Source organism: Onychomys torridus, chromosome 1 (genome assembly GCF_903995425.1).
Source record: "Onychomys torridus chromosome 1, mOncTor1.1, whole genome shotgun sequence".
Classification (NCBI taxonomy): Eukaryota; Metazoa; Chordata; class Mammalia; order Rodentia; family Cricetidae; genus Onychomys; species Onychomys torridus.
Window position 1 is genome coordinate 88061020 of NC_050443.1, and position 21464 is coordinate 88082483.

At 42.5% G+C, this 21464-nt stretch overlaps 1 protein-coding gene across 6 annotated transcripts in view; it reads left to right on the forward strand.

Moving 5' to 3' along the window:
* The first annotated feature begins 2300 nt into the window (after nt 1–2300).
* Znf143 (zinc finger protein 143) overlaps nt 2301–21464 on the forward strand; it is a 37608-nt gene continuing 18444 nt past the window's right edge. The window contains exons 1-9 of one of the 6 annotated variants that reach the window (XM_036172039.1): nt 4231–4416; nt 9083–9121; nt 9207–9325; nt 9820–9912; nt 10711–10794; nt 11567–11650; nt 15671–15867; nt 17616–17690; nt 19034–19153. In XM_036172039.1, the coding sequence (XP_036027932.1) occupies nt 9214–9325; nt 9820–9912; nt 10711–10794; nt 11567–11650; nt 15671–15867; nt 17616–17690; nt 19034–19153 (765 nt within the window). In that variant the 5' untranslated portion in view covers nt 4231–4416; nt 9083–9121; nt 9207–9213. Of the gene's footprint in view, nt 2375–4230; nt 4417–9082; nt 9122–9206; nt 9326–9819; nt 9913–10710; nt 10795–11566; nt 11651–15670; nt 15868–17615; nt 17691–19033; nt 19154–21464 lie in introns of those variants that run through there. The other 5 variants (XM_036172047.1, XM_036172012.1, XM_036172021.1 and 2 more) reach the window with 5 other exon arrangements.

Below are 21464 nucleotides of genomic sequence, written 5' to 3' on the forward strand. Positions count from 1 at the left end.
GCTAACAAAACACTTTTATACGTAAAAATCATAGCATTGATGAGTACAGAAAAGTATGTGTGTATATATACATATATATCTATGTATATATACACATACATATATATATATGTATATATACATATATATATATATGTATATATACACATATATAAATGGTTTTTCGAGACAGGGTTTCTTTGTGTATCTTTGTGCTTTTCCTGGAACTCACTTGGTAGCCCAGGCTGGCCTCGAACTCACAAAGATCCGCCTGGCTCTACCTCCCGAGTGCTGGGATTAAGGCGTGTGCCACTACCACCCGGCTCCAGAAAGTATATATCATAGATTTAAATAAGCAAACCAGCCAGTGTCACCTAACTTAATCCAATGTCATATCCCATTTTTCCCAAGGGCTAGAGAGCAATCATAACTTCATTTTGCATTCCTGGATAAACCAAGGTATATCCAACACCCAAGTACTTCTAAAGCAGTTCTCAACATGTGGACCTCAACCCCTCAGGAGTGTCAGACACCCTTTTATAGGGGTCGTATATCACATATCCACATTACAATTCATAACTAACAGGATTACAGTTATGATTTTATGATTGGAGGTCACCACAACATGAGAAACTATTAAAGGGAAGGGTTGCAGCGTTACTAAGGTTGAGAACCACTGTTCTAAAAACATGCCTATAATACTATTATTGGCCGGGTGGAGGTAGAAAGACCCTGTCTCCAAGAGCACAAAAAGAGGTGACATACACCTGTCATGCTAGGGTTTGGGAGTTTGTGCCTGGTGGATCATCCTTCAGGATCATGTTATCGTCCTCTACATATCAAGTCTGAAGCTCGATGAGCCACAGACCTCTCAACTCAAAAGAGAACGTTATGTTTAAGCGTTCCAAGTCCTGTTCCGTATTAAATGATATAGGTATACCAATTACGTAATTATGCCTTGGTTAGAATAAACATAAGTAAAAACCTGGATTGATGTTGGATCTGGAGGCATAGACTTGTACTCCTAGCACTCTGGAGGCTGAACAAGATGATTCCCTACCAAGTTCATCGCCTCCTAGACTACGCTGCAAAGCTCAGTCTCAAAATAAACGGGGTGAGAGTGAAAGTATGTGAAACTCTTAAGTTCCGACTAGATTCGGTTACAAATTCAAATATTTTCTACCTGTTATCTTTAACATTCTTATTTTTCTTGTATCTATTATATCATTACCTGAAATGCAACAAACTGAATAAAACTGCTACTGCTTGTTAGCTTCCCTATTCTGTTGAAATATAAACCTGGCAACTATTTACGCACACTGCAGCTCAGCTCATCTCATCTTTACCGAGTACCACCTGAAACGCCTCATATTTAAAATGGTTCAAAAAAGGGTTGGGCCGAGGGCACCAATAAACACCATACCACACACGCCACAACTAATGTCTCAATAGGCTTAAAGAACACGACAGATGCTTTCTCCATCCTTCATTTCGGACAAAACAGGGAAAGCACATACGAAGGAACGCAGCAACACCAAGTAGGTCGACTACTAACTTCAGAGCCACAAGTTCACGGACACACTAGACCATTTTGCACTGTGTCCCAGCGGAGGCTTGGAGCCGCCGGAATTGCAGAAAGTAGCAGAAAGCTTAACTTCCCACCGCACGGCCGTGCCCGGAGATCGGGGAAGGACAGGCAGTTTCGGAACCCGGTCGCGGCCATCGGCGATAGAGACAAAGAGCGCCAGAGTGAAGGCCTGGGCCGGGTCAGAGCCCCAAGGGAGCGCGTAGGCCCCCGTGTGCTGCCCTACCACCCCATCCTCCTCCCTCCTAATGGAGTAACATTCGTCAACCGCACGGCAAGGCCCATTCGGCCTCCGACAAGCGCTCCGGCAAGCCCAACGGTAGCTCCAAAGCCTCCACCTTGGTCCTGTAGGGAAAATGGCGCCCATCACCCCATTTCCCTCCCGGGCAATCAAAAGGACCAACCTCCCTCCCTCGCTACAAAATGGCGCCTCCCGCTGGCGCCCCAGAATCGGCATAATTCACTCGTCGGTAGGGTGGAGTGGTCCGGGATGAGCGGTTCTTCCAACCAGTCAGACACAGAAGCTTTGATTCTGACCTTGGCTCCAACCACTCAGGCGCGGGCAGGAAAGCCAAGCTACGATGACGTACTAAAAGTGGGTGTGGTCAGTGCCGTTTTCCTGCCCGTCACTAAATTTGGACCAATAGAGAGCAAGAGTCTTCCGGTGAGTGACGTAATGACAACCCAATGGAGGCTAGGGGCGGGCTTCAGAATTGCTATGCGGGTTACGGGGCCTGGGGGCCGGGCGGCTGTTTCCTGTCCTGGTGCATGGTGGTCGGACGAAGGAATTGTTGGAAAATTTTCTCGGAGGTTCGTATATAAATGTGTTTTTACCCAGTGTGCATTATTCTCCGCCCGGCCGCCGCCCTCAGCGCGACGGCGCGGGCCCACTTGGGTCCCGGCTCTACCTCCGGCTCTACCTCATGCCGGGCCTTAGGCCTGGCCGATCCTACGGCCGCCTTCGTAGCGGAGCCCGGGCAAAAGCGGAGTTTATTAATAACCCAAGGCCGCCACTCTGGGGCGGCTGAGCTTCTCTTGCTGAGGACGCCACCCTCCCCCCATCACGCCGCGCCCCGCCTGTTCCCCTCAGGGGCCCACTGAGGGGAGGGAGAGCAGGAGGGGAGGGTGGAGCTCTCGGGAGCCGGGCGGCTTTCTTCGGCCTGACCTTCCGCGCGGAGCCGGTCCCCAGGCGCGCCGTGGCGGAGCTTGTCGGGCTGGGCCTCCGGGCCTCAGCTCGCAGCAAGCCCCGGCAGGGACGCGGGCCCTGCGGCTGGGGACACCGCCTGCGCATCGTATCCGGGTTTCTTTTCTGTTCTGATCGTGGGCATATTCGTTCTTTTTCGCAAGTTTTCTGTAAAGGCCTCTGAGCCCTAACATCGAATATTCAAAAGTAGCCATTTGTCATTTCCCTGTTTGCTTTCCTTTTGGCCAAAGAACAAATGTTTTGTAGTGGGACTTTTGTTCACTCCTTTAACTTTTCCCCTTCCATTACATCTAATAAGTAGAAAAGAATATCACTACCCATCTATTATTTGTTTAGAATCAAGCTTTGCCTTCACTTTAGAAATATCCAAATCAGCTGGCATAGTCCGTTGAAAATGTTAGAAATTGCAAGTTTCAGATTGTGTTCAGTTTGGTCCTTAATTGTTCCAGGAATGTCGTGTTCTGTAGTTGGCAAAAACCTGTATAACCACACATTCTAAGTGTATGTTAAATTCATTGTGAAGTGTTGGGATTACAAAACAAGCATAAATTTAATCCTGACATTTTGACTATTTGGAGATTTAATCAACTCTACAAATTTTCTCTTCCCTTTTATTTTGAATGGTTTTATCTAGGCTTAGTGGCTCTGTCTGTACTCCCAACATTCAGAGAGCCTGAGTTTGGAGGAGTACCTCAAGTTCAGTTTATTGCAGAGTTAGTTACAGCTAGGTACACACTGTAAGGTACTGTCTATCTCAGAATAAGTAAATAATGTTTTGAGAAAATTCACATACCTTCAAATTCACCTTCTAAAACTATCAAAACTGGGCCTAGTAGTTCAACTTTGTAATATTCGCTCCCAAGGCTGAGATAGGAGAAAATTAACAAATTCAAAGCCTGCCTTGATTACAGATTGAGTTAAGGCCAACCTGAGCAACTTAGTAGTGAGGCACTATCTCAACAAAGTGAGAAGCAGGTTGGGGATGGTACAGTGCATACCCTGCCAGGGACAATGCAAATGAACTCACCATGCTGATAAATACCTGTAATCCTAATACTTTCTCCAGTAGAGACAGGAGGGTCTGGAGTTGAGTTCATTCCTGGCTACATATTGATTTCAAGTCCAGCCAGCCATGGCTACACAAGAGCTTGTACCAGGAAAGAAAAGGAAAAAACAAAAATAAAAACTAGCCTGGCAAGGTGGTACATGCCTTTAATCCCAGCAAGACTCAGAAAAAAGATGAATCTCTGAGTTCAAAACCAGGGCTACTCAGAGAAACACTGTCTTAAAAGGGAAAAAAAAAAAAATACCATAAATACTTGGCTGGCGTGGTGTCCAAGGAGGCCAGAAGAAGCTGTCAGGTCCCCTGGAACTGGAGTGATTGTGAGCCTCGTGTTGGTGCTGGGAACCAAACCCAGGTCCTCTGGAATAATAGCCAGTGATCTTAACCACAGCGCCATCTCTCCATCTCACTAAATTTATGTTTTTATTTTCTATGTGTATGTGCTACAGTGTACATGTTGACGTGAGTGGACGACTTGATGGAATATGTTCCCTCCCTCCACCATGTGGATCCCAGGGAGTTAACTTCTGTCAGGCTTGGCAGCAGGCACCTTTCTCATTACTGTATTGGCCTTCTATTCACAGGGTAATGTCTCAGGTGTAATGTCATAGTAATGGAGCTGTATTCACAGCTGGGTGGCATCCATCTGTAACCCCAGCAAGTGGGCAGCAGAGGATGATTGCTTCAAGTTCGAGGCCATCCTGGGCTTCATAATGAGTAGCTAGCAGGGCTACACAGAAAGACCCTGCCTCTGGAAAAGAAAAGAGAGAGAGAGGGAGAACAAGAATGAGATTGTACCATTTACACTGCTAACAGCAGGTATAGGGATTTTAATTTCTCCACATCTTTTCAACTTCTGTTTTCACTTTTTGTTTTTTGAGACAGGATATCCATTTAGTCCTAGCTGTCCTGTTTTGTAAAACAGGCAGTCCTTGAATTCACAAAGATCCTCCTGTCTCTGCCTGCCAAGTGCTGGAATTACGCCCAGCCTTCTTTGCCAATTTTTTTTGTTTTTTGTTTTTTTGAGACAGGGTTTCTCTGTGTAGTTTTGGTGCCTGTCCTGGATCTCGCTTTGTAGACCAGGCTGGCCTCGAACTCACTGAGATCCACCTGCCTCTGCCTCTGCCTCCCGAGTGCTGAGATCAAAGTACCACCACGGCTCTGTTTCTTTGCCAATTCTTATTACTACCAACCAGTCTTTTCTTTTGTTCTGTTGAGATAGGTCATGCAATGGAGCCCACACTTAGCATAAACTTAGCATCATGCCTGACCATCTGTGTGCCACCACACACAAATGACATTCTACTACAGTCATCCTATTGAGTATGAAGTAGTGGCATCTCTTGTGGCTTTGGTTTGCATTTGTGTGATTTCTAGTGAAGCTGAACACTTGTTCATTTGTTTCTTGATTATTTATCTTTGGAGAAATGTCTGTCTGTATCCTTTCCCTATTTAAAAGTTGGATTAGGACTAGAGAGAGGGCTCAGCAGTTAAAGGCTAAGGCTCACAACCAAAAAGTTTGATTATATGGCAAGTTATAAAGCTTGATTATATACTTTTTAAAAGTTTATTACACTTATATGTGTGTGTGTGTGTGAGAGAGAGAGAGAGAGAGAAAAAAAAAATATATATATATATATATATATATACACACGCGTTTGGGTGCTCATATATGTCAAAGGACACGTTGTGAAAGTCAGTTTTCTCCTTCCATGTGAGACCCAGGAATTAAACTCAGGTTGTTAGACTTGGCTATATAGGAGAACACTTATCCTGGATTGGATCCTCTGCAGTGGGGTCGGGGGTTATGGGATGGAATATTGAAAGTCTCTTCTCTCTACATTTAATTCCTGGGAGTAAATCATTTGAATTTATATACATGCTTGCTTGCTTTGTTACAATATACAGTGTTTAAAACCTTGAGTGTAGCCGGGCGTTGGTGGCACACGCCTTTAATCCCAGCACTCAGGAGACAGAGCCAGGCAGATCTCTGTGAGTTCGAGGCCAGCCTGGTCTACAAAGCGAGTTCTTGGAAAGGCGCAATGCTACAGAGTGAAACCCTGTTTTGAAACACCCCCACCACCACCACAAAAAAAAAGCCTGAGTGTAATCATACCAAGCATACTCTTCTGCCACTTGTTTTTTTCCTCACTATGTATCTTGGATACATTTCTCACCATTTTCTGTAGAACTCTCTTTTTATCACTGGCTAGAGGTCAAACCCACAGTCTTGCATATGGCAGCCAGGAGCTCTAGAGCAGAGCTGTGTCTTGAGAGGTGCTTTCTTTTTTCTGTCTCCCGCTTCATTTAGTGGTAGCATATTTAACACATCTTTTTGGTGGACTTCTAGATTGTTGATGGCCTTTTGCTATTGCAAATAACATTCCATTGAACTGTGCACACTTATACAAGTGTTTTTAAAATTGTCGTTATAATTTATTTATTTGAGGACGGGCATACACTTGCTGCAGTGCCTGTGTGGAGGTCAGAGGACAACTTGAGGGAGTCTGTCTTCTTCCCCTCTGTGTGTCCCAGAGATCAGATTCAGTTCATCAGTGGCACCTGCTGAGCCACCTCATAGGCCCTCGGGCGTGTTTAATAAATACTGAGAATCATATGGTTGGACATCTTTGTGTTTATTTTATGGATGGACATGATAGCACATGCCTTTAATTCCAGCACCTGAGAGACAGAGGGAGGCAAATGTCTGAGTTCAGGCCAGCCAGAATTACACAGTGAGACTATCTCAAAAAAAAAAAAACCAAACAAGCAAAAAGATTTATTACTTAATTATGTATTTATTGATGGGTCTGTATATGAGTGTTGTCCATGAATGCCTGTGGAGGCCAGAAGCATCAGATCCTCTGAAGCTGTAATTACAAGCAGCTGTGAGCTGTCTGATGTGGATGCTGGCAATTGAAGTTGTTCTTTCCCAGAGCAGTTTGTACTCTCTTAATGGCTGAGCCTTCTTTTTTAACAATTGGTACCAAGTTGTCCAGTTATGGTGTAAATTTTGTTTAACCTCTACACTGTAATTTAATGTCCAGTTTTTGTCCTGTGTATGAGGTTTTTGGTTGTTTTGTTTTTGAGGCAGAGTATCCTGGTGTAGCCTTGGCTGTCCTGGAACTAGCTCTGTAGAATAGGCTGGCTCATAGGGATCCTCCTGCCTCTGCCTCTCTCTTGAGTACTGGGATTAAAGGCATAGGCATATGCTACCACACCTGGCTCTGGAATGAGTTTTTCTTTTCTTGTTTTTGTCTTTGTTTTTGTTTTTGTTTTTTGAGACAGGGTTTCTCTGTAGCTTTGCGCCTTTCCTGGAACTCACTTGGTAGCCCAGGCTGACCTTGAACTCAGAGATATCATCCTGGCTCTGCCTCCAGAGCACTGTGATTAAAGGCGTGTGCTGCCACCGCCCGGCCCAAGATTTCTTTGCAAAGGTCCTAAGTTCTTCCTCTTCTTTAGAAGAACCTAAGCTAAAATGGTTTTTTTGGTTTTGGTTTGGTTTTTTTGAGACAGAGTTTCTCTGTGTAGCTTTGCGCCTTTCCTGGAACTTACTTGGTAGCCCAGGCTAGCCTCAAACTCACAGAGATCCGACTGACTCTGCCTCCTGAGTGCTGGGCTTAAAGGCATGCGCCACCACTGCCTGACGCTAAAATGTTTTTGGTTGTTGTTTTGTTTTGTTTTTCAGAGCTGAGGACCAGGGTCTTGCCTTTGCTAGGCAAGCATTTTACCACCGAGCTAAATCCCTAACCTATAGAATATTTTAAATATTTATTTTTATGTGCATTGGTATTTTGCCTGCATGTATATGACTGTAAGGGTGCCAGGTCCCCTGGAATTGGAGTTACAGACAGTTGTGAGCTGCCATGTGGGTGCTGGGAACTGAACCTGGGTCCTCTGGAAGAGCAGCCAGTGAGTGCTCTTAAGCCACCGAGTTGTCTCTTCAGCCCTGTCGATAAATAAATAAATGAATGGCTCAGCAGTTAAGAGCACTGGCTGTTCTTCCAGAGGACCCAGGTTCAATTCCCAGCACCCACATGACAGCTCACAACTGTCTGCAACTCTGGTTCCAGGGGATTCAACACCCGCACATAGACATACATGCAGACAAGACACATTAAATAAATAAGTAAATAAAGTTTTTGGTAGATAGATTTTTTTATTTTTTTGGGTAGATTCTAGGAATAACTGGAGTTTCAGTGTATCTACAGAGGATTTACAAAAAATTAAAGGTACACACTAACAGATAGTGAGAAATCATTAAGTGTCTGTGTGTGTCTTCACACCATCGATCCTCGGAAAATATTAGCAACAGCTTGAAAACAGAGTTGTGACAGGAGAGAGTAATAACTGGGATAGATGTGGTATTTTGCTTGCTTTATTTATACTTTTTCATAGATAGATAAATGGGTAGATGCTGATGCTAAGAAACTGGGGTAATAGAATCATTCATATAAGGCCCCTGTACCTAAGGAGGAGAGGCTGATAAATGTAGAGAATGGGAGAAATGAAGTACAATCTGACTGATCTTTTTTTTTTTTTTTTTTTGAGTTGAGGATCGAACCCAGGGCCTTGTGCTTGCTAGGCAAATGCTCTACCACTGAGCTAAATCCCCAACCCTTGACACTATAATTTTGAGGTGGTGTGGTTTATATTGTTACTGTTTTGAGACAGGGTTTCACTGTAGCCCTGGGTGGCCTGAACTATATAGATCAGACTAGCTTCAGATTCACAGAGATCCTACCTCTGGAGTGCTGGGGTTAAAGGTGTGCAGCTAGACACCCTACCAATAAATTTCTCAGTATTACGGAAAGCAAACCTGGGCCAGTTTGCCAAATTGCTATGTGTAGCTATGTCATTAGTATGTCTTGCTGGAGTTTTAAGAGATGTTTGTTAGTTCTAATAACCCTACCCTACATATTAAGTGAAATTTCATCTTCCATTAAGCACCATTCACATCTTTAACAAAATTTTTTGTGATTCACAAATGTTATTTGCAGCTTTTTTAAAAATAAAATGTTTTTTTTTTTTTTTTTTGCTTATTCTGTTTTTTTGAGATAGGGCTTCGCTGTGTAGCTCTGACTGTTCTAGAATTCATTATGTAGACCAGGCTGCCTCCGCCTCCTGAGTGCTGGGATTAAAGACATGTGTCACCATGCCTGACCAAAACTTTACGTTTGTGTATTTAGTGTGCTCACTGGTGTGCATGTGTGGATGACTTGTAGAAGCTAGTTCTTTCTTTCCTCTTAAGGGAGTTCTGGGGATGATACTCACGTTACCAGACCTGAAAGTAAGTGCCTTTCCCTGCAAGCCATTTCAGCTTCTCTTTCATGTGCATCTCTCCTTGTTCTCAAGTGTTCATGTTTTTCTTCAAGGTAGAAAATGTTGTTAGCGCAAATAAATCGGGATTCTCAGGGAATGACAGAATTTCCTGGAGGAGGAATGGAGGCTCAACATGTTACCCTATGCCTGACAGAGGCAGTAACCGTGGCAGGTAAGCGATTGTGCTGGAAAGGATCATGGGAGTATTGAAATTACAATTAAAGAGCATTTTTTTAATTTTTAAAAGAATCGCATATGTGTATCTAGTGTATCTTGATGATATCCAGACCCCTCTCACTTTCTGACATTTTCAATTTGGCTTCCTGATTTTTTTTTTTTTTTTTGTAAATTCTAAAAAAAAAGATGATTCTATTTGAATCTCTTTAAGAGTTAAACAACTTACCGGAGGTGATGGCACACGCCTTTAATCCCACCACTTGGGAGGCAGAGCCGGGCGGACCTCTGTGAGTTCAAAGCCAGCCTGGTCTATAGAGCAAGATCCAGGAAAGGCTCTAAAGATCCACAGAGAAACCCTGTCTAGAAAAAACCAAAAAACAGGGGGTTAAACAACTTGGTTTTTGCCTAGTTTTCATTTTATAAAAAATAATTTAATGTCATTAGCATGCAAATATGTAGTTATCTGAAAAATAATTTTGTTTATCATAGATGGTGACAATTTAGAAAATATGGAAGGTGTAAGTTTACAAGCTGTAACACTTGCGGATGGCTCCACTGCTTACATACAGCATAATTCTAAAGGTATGTGCATCACGTGTGGTCAGCTGGTTAACACCAGTGACTCAGAACCCTTACCAACTAGACCTCCATTCTAATCTCCTAAAAGTGCTGTATGGCATATGATACTTAAAATGGTTGCAATTTAACTTAAGTTTTGCTTTGTTGATTTTGGGCTACTCTTTGAGATAGCTGAAAGATATTTTGGTGTACTAAAAGGGAAGGAGACGAGGAGTAAGACATTTGTTACTTTTTTATTCGACGTTGTGATTCAGTGTGTTTACAAAACATGTACAGGATATATTTGGTTTTTTTAAAATGACATTGTCTCAAAAAAAAAAAAAAAAAGACATTTCTCTGAATAGTTTGCTTCAGGAAATAGCCCAGTTTTAAAAACTCCTTTTTTGTATGGAAAACTGTCCTGTGTATGTGGACAAAGGTTTATACAGCTCCAGGATGAGAATGCCAACTGAAGTCACACACGCTGGCATGGTGTCCAGCTTCCCCATGCTCGGGCCATTGGTCCTAAGTGGTTCTGAGAGGTAGAGTTCAGTGCATGCAGCTTTCTGTGACTAGCCACTCTTCTTCCTCTTGAATTTGTCTGATTGGAAATTGGAGGGAGGAAGGATGGCTGAGGGAGGATTTTCTGCTTTCTGTAGGGTCACTGGATGTGATATTGAATTGCCTCAGAACATTGAGGGAAGAACCAAGATGAACATGAGCTTACGTAGTGTATGTTTTTATAGTTGATATCATTTTGAAATTGTATAAAGTTTTAAAATTTTTTGCTGCTAATTTATTGGCTTGAATATTTTGTTCCAGATGGGAGACTCATTGATGGCCAGGTCATTCAGTTGGAAGATGGTTCTGCTGCCTATGTTCAACATGTCCCCATACCTAAAAGTAGTAAGTATTTAAGACACAACAGCCCCGCCTAGTAGCAGCACATGCTTTTAATCCCAGCACTCAGAGCAGGCAGGTCTCTGTGAATTTGAGGCCATCTTGGTCTATATAGTGCAGGGTAGCCAGGGTTATACAATGAGATCTTAAAAACAAGACAGAACAGTACACAAGAAACTCCTCTGATTACCAGACCTCGTAATTTGCTGCCTCCAGCTTGTTCTTACTACCTAAATTTGGTCTGATTTCTAGTCTTTCTCTGAAGATGGGTCAGTAGATACCAGGCAGAGGATCAAACTTCACCAAGACTCCTTGGAAAAGACACTGCTGGGCTGAGCACAGGAGATGAGTAGACAGAAGCCCTAAGGAAATGTGGCTATGTTGGAGCTCATTTTCTCCTCCTCATCCCTAGAATATATTCTTAAAACAAGTCTCAAAATGCCCTTTTCTTTGTAATAGTTTCTCAGAGCAACTTCACTGAGATGATTTAAATGTCCAGTGATGGGTTGGAGAGATGGCTCAGCAGTTAAGAGCACTGAGTGCTCTTCCAGAGGACCTGGGTTCAATTCCCAGCACCCACATGGCAGCTCACAACTGTCTGTTAACTCCAGTGCCAGGTGACCTGACATTTTCACACCAATGAACATAAAATAAATTATTTTTTAAAATGTCCAGTGACTCTTGAAGCAGGTATACGTGTTAATCTGACTCTTGCTGTTGTGTGAGTTAGCTGGAACATGCTGAAAGTGGGGATCTAAATGTAAGCATTGCTCTTGAGCAGGAGACAGTTTGCGGCTGGAGGATGGGCAAGCGGTGCAGCTAGAAGATGGAACCACTGCATTTATTCATCACACTTCAAAAGGTACAATAGTTCTGTGACCACGAATATCATAGGGAAAAGGGGGGGTGTGAGGAAAAGAAGAACTGCCTTTGGCTGCTGGAGGGCTCTCATGGAAACAGCCGTTTAGTCCTTGAAGTACACAGGAGCAGGTTGGGACACTAGTTCAGGAAAAACTTAGTGGTAGTTTGAGCTGTTCAGGGACAGTTTATCATAATAAACAACACAGACATGGAGCCAGGTGTTTGAATCCCAAGAACTGACAGAGTCCAAATTCTGGTTTTTCCATTTGTACTCAAAATGAGTGTGTTATTCTTTTAAGTTAAATGTTACATTAAATATTGAGGATCTGTTTGCTTGGTTGGTTGGTTGGTTGGTTTGGTTTTTTCAAGACATGGTTTCTCTGTGTAGCTTTGTGCCTGTCCAGGATCTCACTTTGTAGACCAGGCTGGCCTTGAACTCACAGAGATTCACCTGCCTCTGCCTCCCGAGTGCTGGGATTAAAGGCGTGCTCAACCTGGTGAACAATTCTGAAGTGGGGAGTGTGGAATTAGAAGCAATAGCTATGAAATAGAGACGTAGATGAAGAAAAAGAGACACAGGGTAGCTTTGGGAGGGTTCTGGGTCAATACCATAGACACTGAGTTCATTACTTACAGCCTTTATATACCCAAATCATGAGGGGCAGGAAGACCTCCCCCTTCCAAGAACATCATGGTTCAAGGTACAAAGTACAATCAAGTGTAAACACCTCCTTAGTATGAAGATATCTGGTGCTCAGCCTTATGGCAAAGCAGCCTGTAATTAGGCCAAAACATACTTTTATGCAGCTTTTGGGGAGGTGGGCAAGGACAGACAGATGGACAAGCTCGGACTCTTTGACCATGAGTCAAGAGGAAAAGAAGCCACGTTTAAATATAAAAGAATGATTTTGTGTCTGTGTGACAAACTAGTCCCTTGATTTTTAAGAATCTTTCACTTCAGCTTTGCTCCATTGCCCCTTTGTAAACCATATTTCTTTCTGATGAAGAAAAATATGAGAGCACTCCAGTTTTTTTATGTAGGCACTTAGTGCTGTGAACTTGCTTCTTAGACCCACCTTCACTGTGTCCCATAAGTTTGGATATGTTGTGTTTTCATTCTCACTCAATTCCAAAAGGTTTTTCTTTTTCTTCTTGATTTGACCCATTTTTCATTCAGTAGTGAGTTGTTTAGCTTCCATGAATCTATAAACTTTCTGCTGTTTCTATTGTTGATATTCAGCTTTAATCCATGATTGTCAGGTAGGGTGCAGGGTGTTGTTGCAATTTTCTTATATTTTCTGTCCAAGTATGTGATCAGTTTTGGAGAAAGTTCCATGGCTGCTGAGAAGAAAGTATACTCCTAAGTGTTCTGTTAGGTCTATTTGACTTCTGACATTATTTAACACCAGCATTTCTCTGTGTGAGGGTCAATATGTGGTTTTAGCTGTAGTAGTGTTTCTTTTATGAAGTTGGGCACCTTTGTGTTTGGTGCATAAATGCTTAGAACTGCAATATCCTCTTGGTGGATTTTCCCTTTAATGAGTGCTATCCTCTCCTATCTTTCCTGGTTGGTTTTGGTTTGGAGTTTATTTTGTTATTATACTGGTGACTATGCCTGCTTGCTTCTTGGTCTGTTTGCTTGCAATGTCCATCCTTTGACCCTGAAAGGCAATGTCTGTCTTTGGTGAAGTACATTTTCTGGCTGTAGCAGAAAGACAGATCCTGGTTTGTTTGTTTGTTTTTTGAGAGACAGGGTTTCTCTGTGTAGTTTTGGTGCCTGTTCTGGATCTTGCTCTGTATCCCAGGCTGGCCTCCCACTCATAGAGATTTGCCTGGCTCTGCCTCCTGAGTGCTGGGATTAAAGGCGTGCACCACCACTGCCCGGCTTGATCCTGTTTTCTAATCTAGTCTTTTAATTGTGTCTTTTTATTGAGGAACTTATGAGACTATAAATACTAAAAATTAGCAGTGAGCACTGTTTATTGATTCGTGTTGTTTTGTTATGGTGGAGACTTCCCCAGCCCTTCTTTTCATTTGCTGGTGTGGGGTTATTTATTCCTTGTGTTTTCTTTGGTGTGGTTAACTTTTTCAGGCTGACCTTTCTAGTGCCTTCTGTAAAGCTGGGTTGGTAGATGGATATTGCTTAGTTTTGATTTTATTGTAGATTTTTTTCCCCCAATTGTAATTAATAGTGTTGCTGGGTATAGTAGTCTGGGTACCTGTGGTTTCACAGAGTTTATAGAACATCTGCCCAGGCCCTTTGACTTCCAGAGTCTCTGTAAAGTCAGGTGTTATTCTAATGGGCCTGCCTTTATATTTGACTTGGTCTGCTTCTCCTTGCAGCTTTTAATATCCTTTCTTCTGTATGTTTAGTGTTTATTATGTGTCATAGGTAATATCTTTTCTAGTCTTATTTGGTGTTCAGTATGCTTTTTATACCTTTTTGTTTGTTTGTTTTGTTTTGTTTTTGAGACAGGGTTTCTCTGTATAGCTTTGCACCTTTCCTGGAACTCACTGTAGCCCAGGCTGGCCTCAAACTCACAAAGATCCCCCTGCCTCCCAAGTGTTGGGATTAAAGGTGTGTGCCACCACTGCCCGGAGCTTCTTATACCTTTATAGGTGCCTCCTTCTTTAAATTGGGGACATTTTTTTCTATGATTTTTTTTTCCCTCTTGAGACAGGGTTTCTCTGTGTATCCCTGGCTGTCCTAGAACTCACTTTGTAGACCAGGCTGGCCTCAAACTCATAGAGATCCACCTGCCTCTGCCTCCCCAAGTGCTTGGATTAAAGGCCTGTGCCACCACTGCCAGGACTATGATTGTATTAAAAATAAATTCTGTTTGGCTGGGTGGTGGTAACACACGCCTTTAATCCCAGCATTAAAGGGAGGCAGTGGCAGGTGGATCTCCATGAGTTCAAGGCAGCCTGGGCTACAGAATGAGTTCCAGTACAGGCACCAAAACTACACAGAGAAACCCTGTCTCGAAAAACAAAACAAAAAAAAGCAAAACAACAAAAAATTCTGTTTGTGTTTTCATATCTTGAACTAATTTTCATTATTTCAATCAACTGTTTGTGTTTTCACAGTCTCCATTAAGGCATTTATTCATATCCTCTTTAAGGTCCTTGAACATATTCATAAGTGTTATCTTGAAGTCTTTGTTTTGTGCTTCAGCTAAATTGCATTTCTCAGGGTTTGTTGCCATAGGTGTTGCTGGCTTCTGGAGGAGGTATATTGTCTTGGCTGTTCCGTGTTTGTATTTTTGTGCTGGATCTAGGCATCCGGAGTTACGATATTTGAGGTGTTCTTGGTGTAGATATATGGTCTTGTCTTTGTTGGGTGGGTGTTCCATTCTTTGGTAACTATTGCCCTCTCTGGGTCCTAGGCAACTGTGGTATCTGTGGGTTTCCTAGTAGAGAGTCTTTCTGAGGGTGGACCATTGCCACAAAGGAATGGAAATAGGTTGGGGGAAAGGCTGATATAGGCCTTGGAAAAGAGCAAGGGGGCCTAGGATCTGCACCAAGAGGCGCAGTCGCTGGGGAGTAACAGTAGGGCTCCTTCAGGTAGAAGAAAGAGTAAATCTAAAGAAATAGGAATAAAGCCAGGCATGATGGCACATGACTTTAATCCCAGCGCTCAGGGAGGCAGAGGTAGGTGGATCTCTATGAGTTCAAGGACAGCCTGTCTTCTAAGCTCCAAGACAGTCAGGGCTACACAGAGAAACCCTGGATTTGCACCAAGAGGCAGAATTCCCCAGGAAAGGGAGGTGGATGGTGAAGAGGGACTCCTGTAGACAGTCAGTCTGCAGTAGGAGGAAGAGTAAGTCTGGGGAGATCAGAACAGAGGACAGGAGGTACAGTAAAATCACCTACCCGCATCTCAGCCCAGTGTTGGCCACTGTGGGTCCATGGTAGAAAGCATCTCTGTGCATTAGTGACCGACACAGGAACGGAAAGCTGCAAAGATTGGTGGCCTAGTGGGATGCCTTCAGTGTAATGCCTTTCTTTTCCATTCTCTCAGACAGTTATGACCAGAGCTCACTTCAGGCAGTTCAGTTGGAAGATGGTACAACAGCGTACATCCACCATGCCGTGCAAGTCCCACAGTCTGATACCATCTTGGCAATTCAGGCTGATGGGACAGTGGCAGGGCTGCACACTGGGGATGCCACAATTGATCCAGATACCATTAGTGCTTTGGAGCAGTATGCGGCAAAGGTATGGCACTTTGCAACTTCAATACCATCTCTGGACCAGCGGTGTAGTTGAGTCGCTATGGTGTTTGGTGTGACATGATGAAACCCTAGAGTCAGCGCTAGCACTCCATAAACCAAATGTGGTGGCACATACCCGCAGCTCCAGCACTTCAGAGGTAGAGCAGGAGGGTCAGGAGTTCATTGTCATCCTTAACTACCTAAAAGTTGAAGGCCCACCTGGGATACATGAGACCCTGTCTCCAAGACAAAGCAAACAAAAAACATCACCAAAAAGAAGAAGCAGAGCTAGGGAGATGGCTCATTGGTTAAGGGCCCTGACTGCTCTTTCAGAGGACCCAGGTTCAGTTCCCAGCACCCACATGGCAGTTCACGACTGTCTGTAATTCCAAGATCTGACACACTCACACAGACATACAGTAGGCAAGACACCAATGGACCTAAAATAAAAATAAATAAATTATAAAAGAAAGAAGAAGTAAAAGTAGCAGCTAGCAATTTAAAATAAAAATATGAGTCGGTACTAAAGAATTCAGCGTTTCTTTTCAAATACATGAATGCCAGGAGTGTGGTGCATGCTTATAGATGATCATAGGTTAAAGACAAACTTGGGCTTCATAGTAAGATCTTGTCTCAACAACAATTAAAGAAATGCAGAAAGAGGGCTAGAGATAGAGAGATGGCTTAGTTAGGAACACTTGTGCTGGGTGATGGTTGTGCACAGCTTTAATCCTAGCAATTAGGAGGTAGAGACAGGTGCATTTGAGGCCAGCCTGGTCTACAAGACTGGGTTCCAGGACAGCTAGGGCTACACAGAGAAACTTTGTCTCAAAAGCCAACAACAACAAAATAAAAAAAGAAAGAACACTGTTGCTCTTGCATGGGACTCAGGTTTGACTCCTAGAACCGTATCCAAAACTCCAGTTCCAGGGGATCCAAAACCCTCTTCTGACCTCCACAAGCACCAGGCACTGCAGTTCAGTTGGTATACTGACATACATGAAGGCAACATACCCTTAAAATAAAATTTAAAAATTAAAAAAAGAAATAATTGGGGAAGAATAACTAATTGAAGTAAACTTTAAAAAATAAATAAATAGTTGATCATTTACAGTAAGAAGTCAAGGGTGAGTTCCATAAAGGATGTAATAAAGGTAAAATTAGAGATTAGGGCTGCAGAGATGGCTCAGAGGTTAAGAGTGCTGGCTGCTCTTCCAGAGGTCCCGAGTTCAATTCCCAGCAACCACATGGTGGTTAGCAACCATCTATGATGAGATCTGATGCCCTCTTCTGGCGTATAGGCAAACATGCAAACAGGACACTGTATACATAATAAATAAATCTTCAGAAAAAAAAATAAATTAAATTAAAAAAAAAAGAAATTAGAGAGAGAGAAGTGGGGAGGATTCTTGAAGTTTTTGCCTGTACTAAAAGTGTACATTTCATATAATTTAAAAGTTTGGGTGTAAGGAGAGAGGGTATGGAGATATGGCTATAATCCCCAGCATCAAGGATGTAGAGGCAGAAAGATCAGGTTCATCCTTAAAGATCAGACTGGACCACATGAATTAAAGACGTGTGCCACCCCTGCCTGGCTGGGAGATTTTTAAGAATGTACAGTGATAGCTGATAATAAATCTGCATGTTGCCCAGCCTAAATCATTATCCAGGTACAAAGCCTGGGGCTTTAGCGCTCCTGTGTACACTTCTTATCTAAATGAAACCTTTGAAAGCTTTCTCCTGTTCTTTGAGGTTTCCATTGACGGGAGTGAAAGTGTTACAAGTACAGGATTGACTGGAGAAAATGACCAAGAGAGAAAAATGCAGGTATGTAAAGCTGAGTCGTGGTGGTTGAACAAAATTATTATTACTATTTTAAATTGTGTGTGTGTGCACTCACACGCCTGGATGTCTGTATGTTGGGGTACCCATGAGTACTGGTGCCCCTATAGGTCAGAGGCATGTGATTTCTTGAAGTTGGAGTTAAGGTGATTATGAATTGCCTGATGTGTTAGGATCTTGGGTCCTCTGGTAGCCGTTTGCAATTTTTATGGTTTTAGAATTTCCGGGATTTGTTTTGCTTTGTTAGCAGTACTAGGGAAAAATGACCCGCTACTGAATCTAAGTGTAGACTAGGATCCCATGGATTTTATCTCTTATGGGGGAATGAAATGACCTGACACCCTCTATCACTGCTTTTGAAATAAAAAGAAATACATTTGACATTGCCTTGAGATTCCATTTCCATTAGACAAAAGACAAAAGAAAAAAGTATAGCTGCTGAGATGGATTCCTTGAGTATGTCAGGAAATAACCAGGTGCAATGGAAATTTTGTTTATTTTGGATATTTTTAGGTAGATTCTCACTGTATAGCTCAGCCTTAATCTCATGATCCTCAGCGTCCCTAACCCTGGGATTTCAGGCATGTGCTACAACACTGACATACATCCTGGTTTTCTAGGTGAAAATGGATCTGTGAGCTCAAAATGTGCACTTTTTAATTTTCCAGAGCTGAGGACCAAACCCAGGGCCTTGTGCTTGCTAGGCAAGCACTCTACCACTGAGCTAAATCCCCACCCCGAAAATGTGCACTCTTTTAGTGTCCCTTTTGACTATTGCAGAGCACTGACTTCATTCAGCCTTAGAGCAGAATGAACCGTCATAATTTGAAGTGCTAGACTCTTAGCAAAATGATGTTCTGAGTTGTAGCTCATAATATGGTTTCATCTTTTTGTAGTCAGATTTTTCTTTGAGCTGCCATCTCACAAATAACAACACGGAGACTTACTACTAATTATGGAAGCTTGTCCTTAGCTAGCTCAACTAGTTCTTATAACTTAAATGAACCCATTTATATTCATCTACATTCTTCCAGGTGGCATTAACTCTTTTCCATCTCATACCTCCTATTTCCTTGTCTCCCTGGTAAATTTCATCTCTTGTATTTCTCTTTCTTTCTTTCTTTTTTTTTTTTTTTTTTTTTTCTGAGTCAGGGTTTCTCTGTGTAGCTTTGCACTTTTCCTGGATCTTGCTCTATAGACCAGGCTGGCCTTGAACTCACAGAGATCCACCTGCCTCTGCCTCCCAAGCATTGGGATTAAAGGCGTGTGCCACCACTGCCCAGTTTGTATTTCTCTATAAGCACCTTAAGTCATATTTTTTTTTCTAGATTGTCTTACAAGGACATGCTACAAGAGTAACTCCTAAATCTCAACAGAGTGGAGAGAAGGCATTTCGATGTAAATATGATGGATGTGGAAAACTCTATACAACAGCTCATCATCTTAAGGTATATAAGAGAGAAGTAGCTAGTCACAAACATACTATGGCAGGCACTGACTGCTAGCATGGTCAGACTCAGGCATTCCTGTTTGCTCCCATTCAAAAGATACTGACACACACTCACACTAAGAAACACAAAAGTCTGGACAGGCTCAATAACTATCTGTTCTTTAAGAGCTTGGATGATTTATCTCTGTGTCCCTAATTCCAGCATATTCACTGGCAAATATCTATATTAAATTCAATACAATTTGTACATTTCATTTATGGAACTTACATAGTTTTCTTTCTTTCTTTTTTGAGATAGGGTTTTCTCTGTGTAGCCCTGGCTATCCTGGAACTCACCCTGTACATCAGGCTGGCCTTGAATTCACAGAGATCCACCTGCCTCGGCCTCCAGAGTCCTGGAATTAAAGCAAACTTACATAATTTGATGAGAGTTGTGTTTCATCACTAGAGTAGCAGTGAGTCACTACAATCTAGCAGAAGTTAGTATTTAACCTGTGATTAGTGACGTAGCCCAATGATAGAGCAGTTGTGTGTTATATACAGGCCATGGGTTCAATCCTCAGCATTGTAGAAGGAAAAGACTATCCCATTTTTCAAATATTTGAGCCAAGCACTCTCTTCGCTTATTTTTCTTAAAAATGCAAGGTCTTAGCTAGGTCATGGGGGCACACACCTTTAATCCTAGCACTCAAGAAGCAGAGGCAGATGGATCTCTGTGAGTTCAAGGCCAGCCAGGTCTACAAAGAGAATTCCAGGACAGCTAGGACTGTTACACAGAGAAACCTTATCTCCAAACAAAACAAAAAAGTATCAAGGGTTTTATTTTTGTAGGCCAGGGTTCTACCATTGTCCTGACTCCAGCCCTTGGTTTTTTCGAGACAGCATCTACCCTCTAATTTCTGTGGTTGTAGGAATATGCCACCACACCCAGCAATATTAATTCAGTGGAGGGCTATTTTTTAATGTGTACACTACTATACCTAGCCTCAATATTTTTATTGTAATAAAACACAATAGAATATGCCATGACTTTTAACAAATAGCCAGATTTAATGAGTAATTTACCTTCTGTAAGGAAGTGTATTTGGAGCAGTGGCCTTAGAGCATATCTCTCATACTTATTGATGTGTGACTTTGGCATGTTAGGTGACCTCTTGGTACCTCATTTTCCGTTTTCTATAAAACTGTTTGCCAGGCAGTGGTGACACACACCTTTAATCCCAGCACTCAGATTTTAATCCCAGGTAGATTTCTCTGAATTCAAGGCTGGCCAAGTCTACAAATTGAGTTTGAGAACAGCCAGAACCCTGTTTTAAAAAACAAAACAAAACTGGTTATCTCAGGCTGGGAATGTCACTCACTAGTAGAGTACTTGCCCGGTCCTGGATTCATTCTCCAGCCCCACAGAAACTGGTCATGGTGACACATACCCTTAATCGGTGCTCAAGGGGTAGAAGCAGAAGCCTTAGAAGATTTAAGTCACCCTCACTGCAAATCCAGGCTGGGACAGATGAGACTGTCTGTAACATAACACTTTCTTACGGAGAGGTTGTGAAAATTAAATAAGTTAATACTGTTCATATAAATTACTAAAAAGAATGAACCCATGAAAGGTTCTGTGGATGTTGGGCATTGGCATAAGTACTCGTATGTCAGCCTTCAACAGTGGCTGCTATTTTACCTCACTTTACAGAGAGGGCATTGAGGCTTAGAAAGGCAGGTCCAGAGTTGGAGATGGAGCTCAGTTAGTAGAGTGTAGTTGGAATTTTCTTTGGGCCTCCAACCAGCTCCCAAATTAAGACAGAGACTTATTAATAATTATGAATGCTTGACCTTGGCTTACTTAGGCTTGTCCCACTAACTCTTTTAGCTTAATTTAGCCTGCATCTACTCATCTATGTTTTGCCTTGGGACTGTCTACCTTTCTTTTACTCTGTATGTCCTACTTTCCTGCTTCCTCTGTATCTGGCTGGATGGCACCTGGCACCTCCTTGTGGTCCCCTTTTCTTTCTTCCTCGAGTCTCAATTCCTCCTCCTATTTACTCTCCCGATCTGGAAGTTCCACCTATACCTCTTCCTTAGCTATTGGCCATTTAGCTTTTAATTAGATCAATCAGATGCCTTAGGCAGACAAAGTAAAAATAGCAACACATCTTTACATAATTAAACAGTTCCGCCTATACTACCTCCCTCACTACTGGCCATTTAGCTTTTTATTAGACTAATCAGATGCCTTAGGCAGGGAAGGTAATACAGCAACACATCTTTACATAATTAAACAAATGTGGCACAACTTTACATAGTTAAAC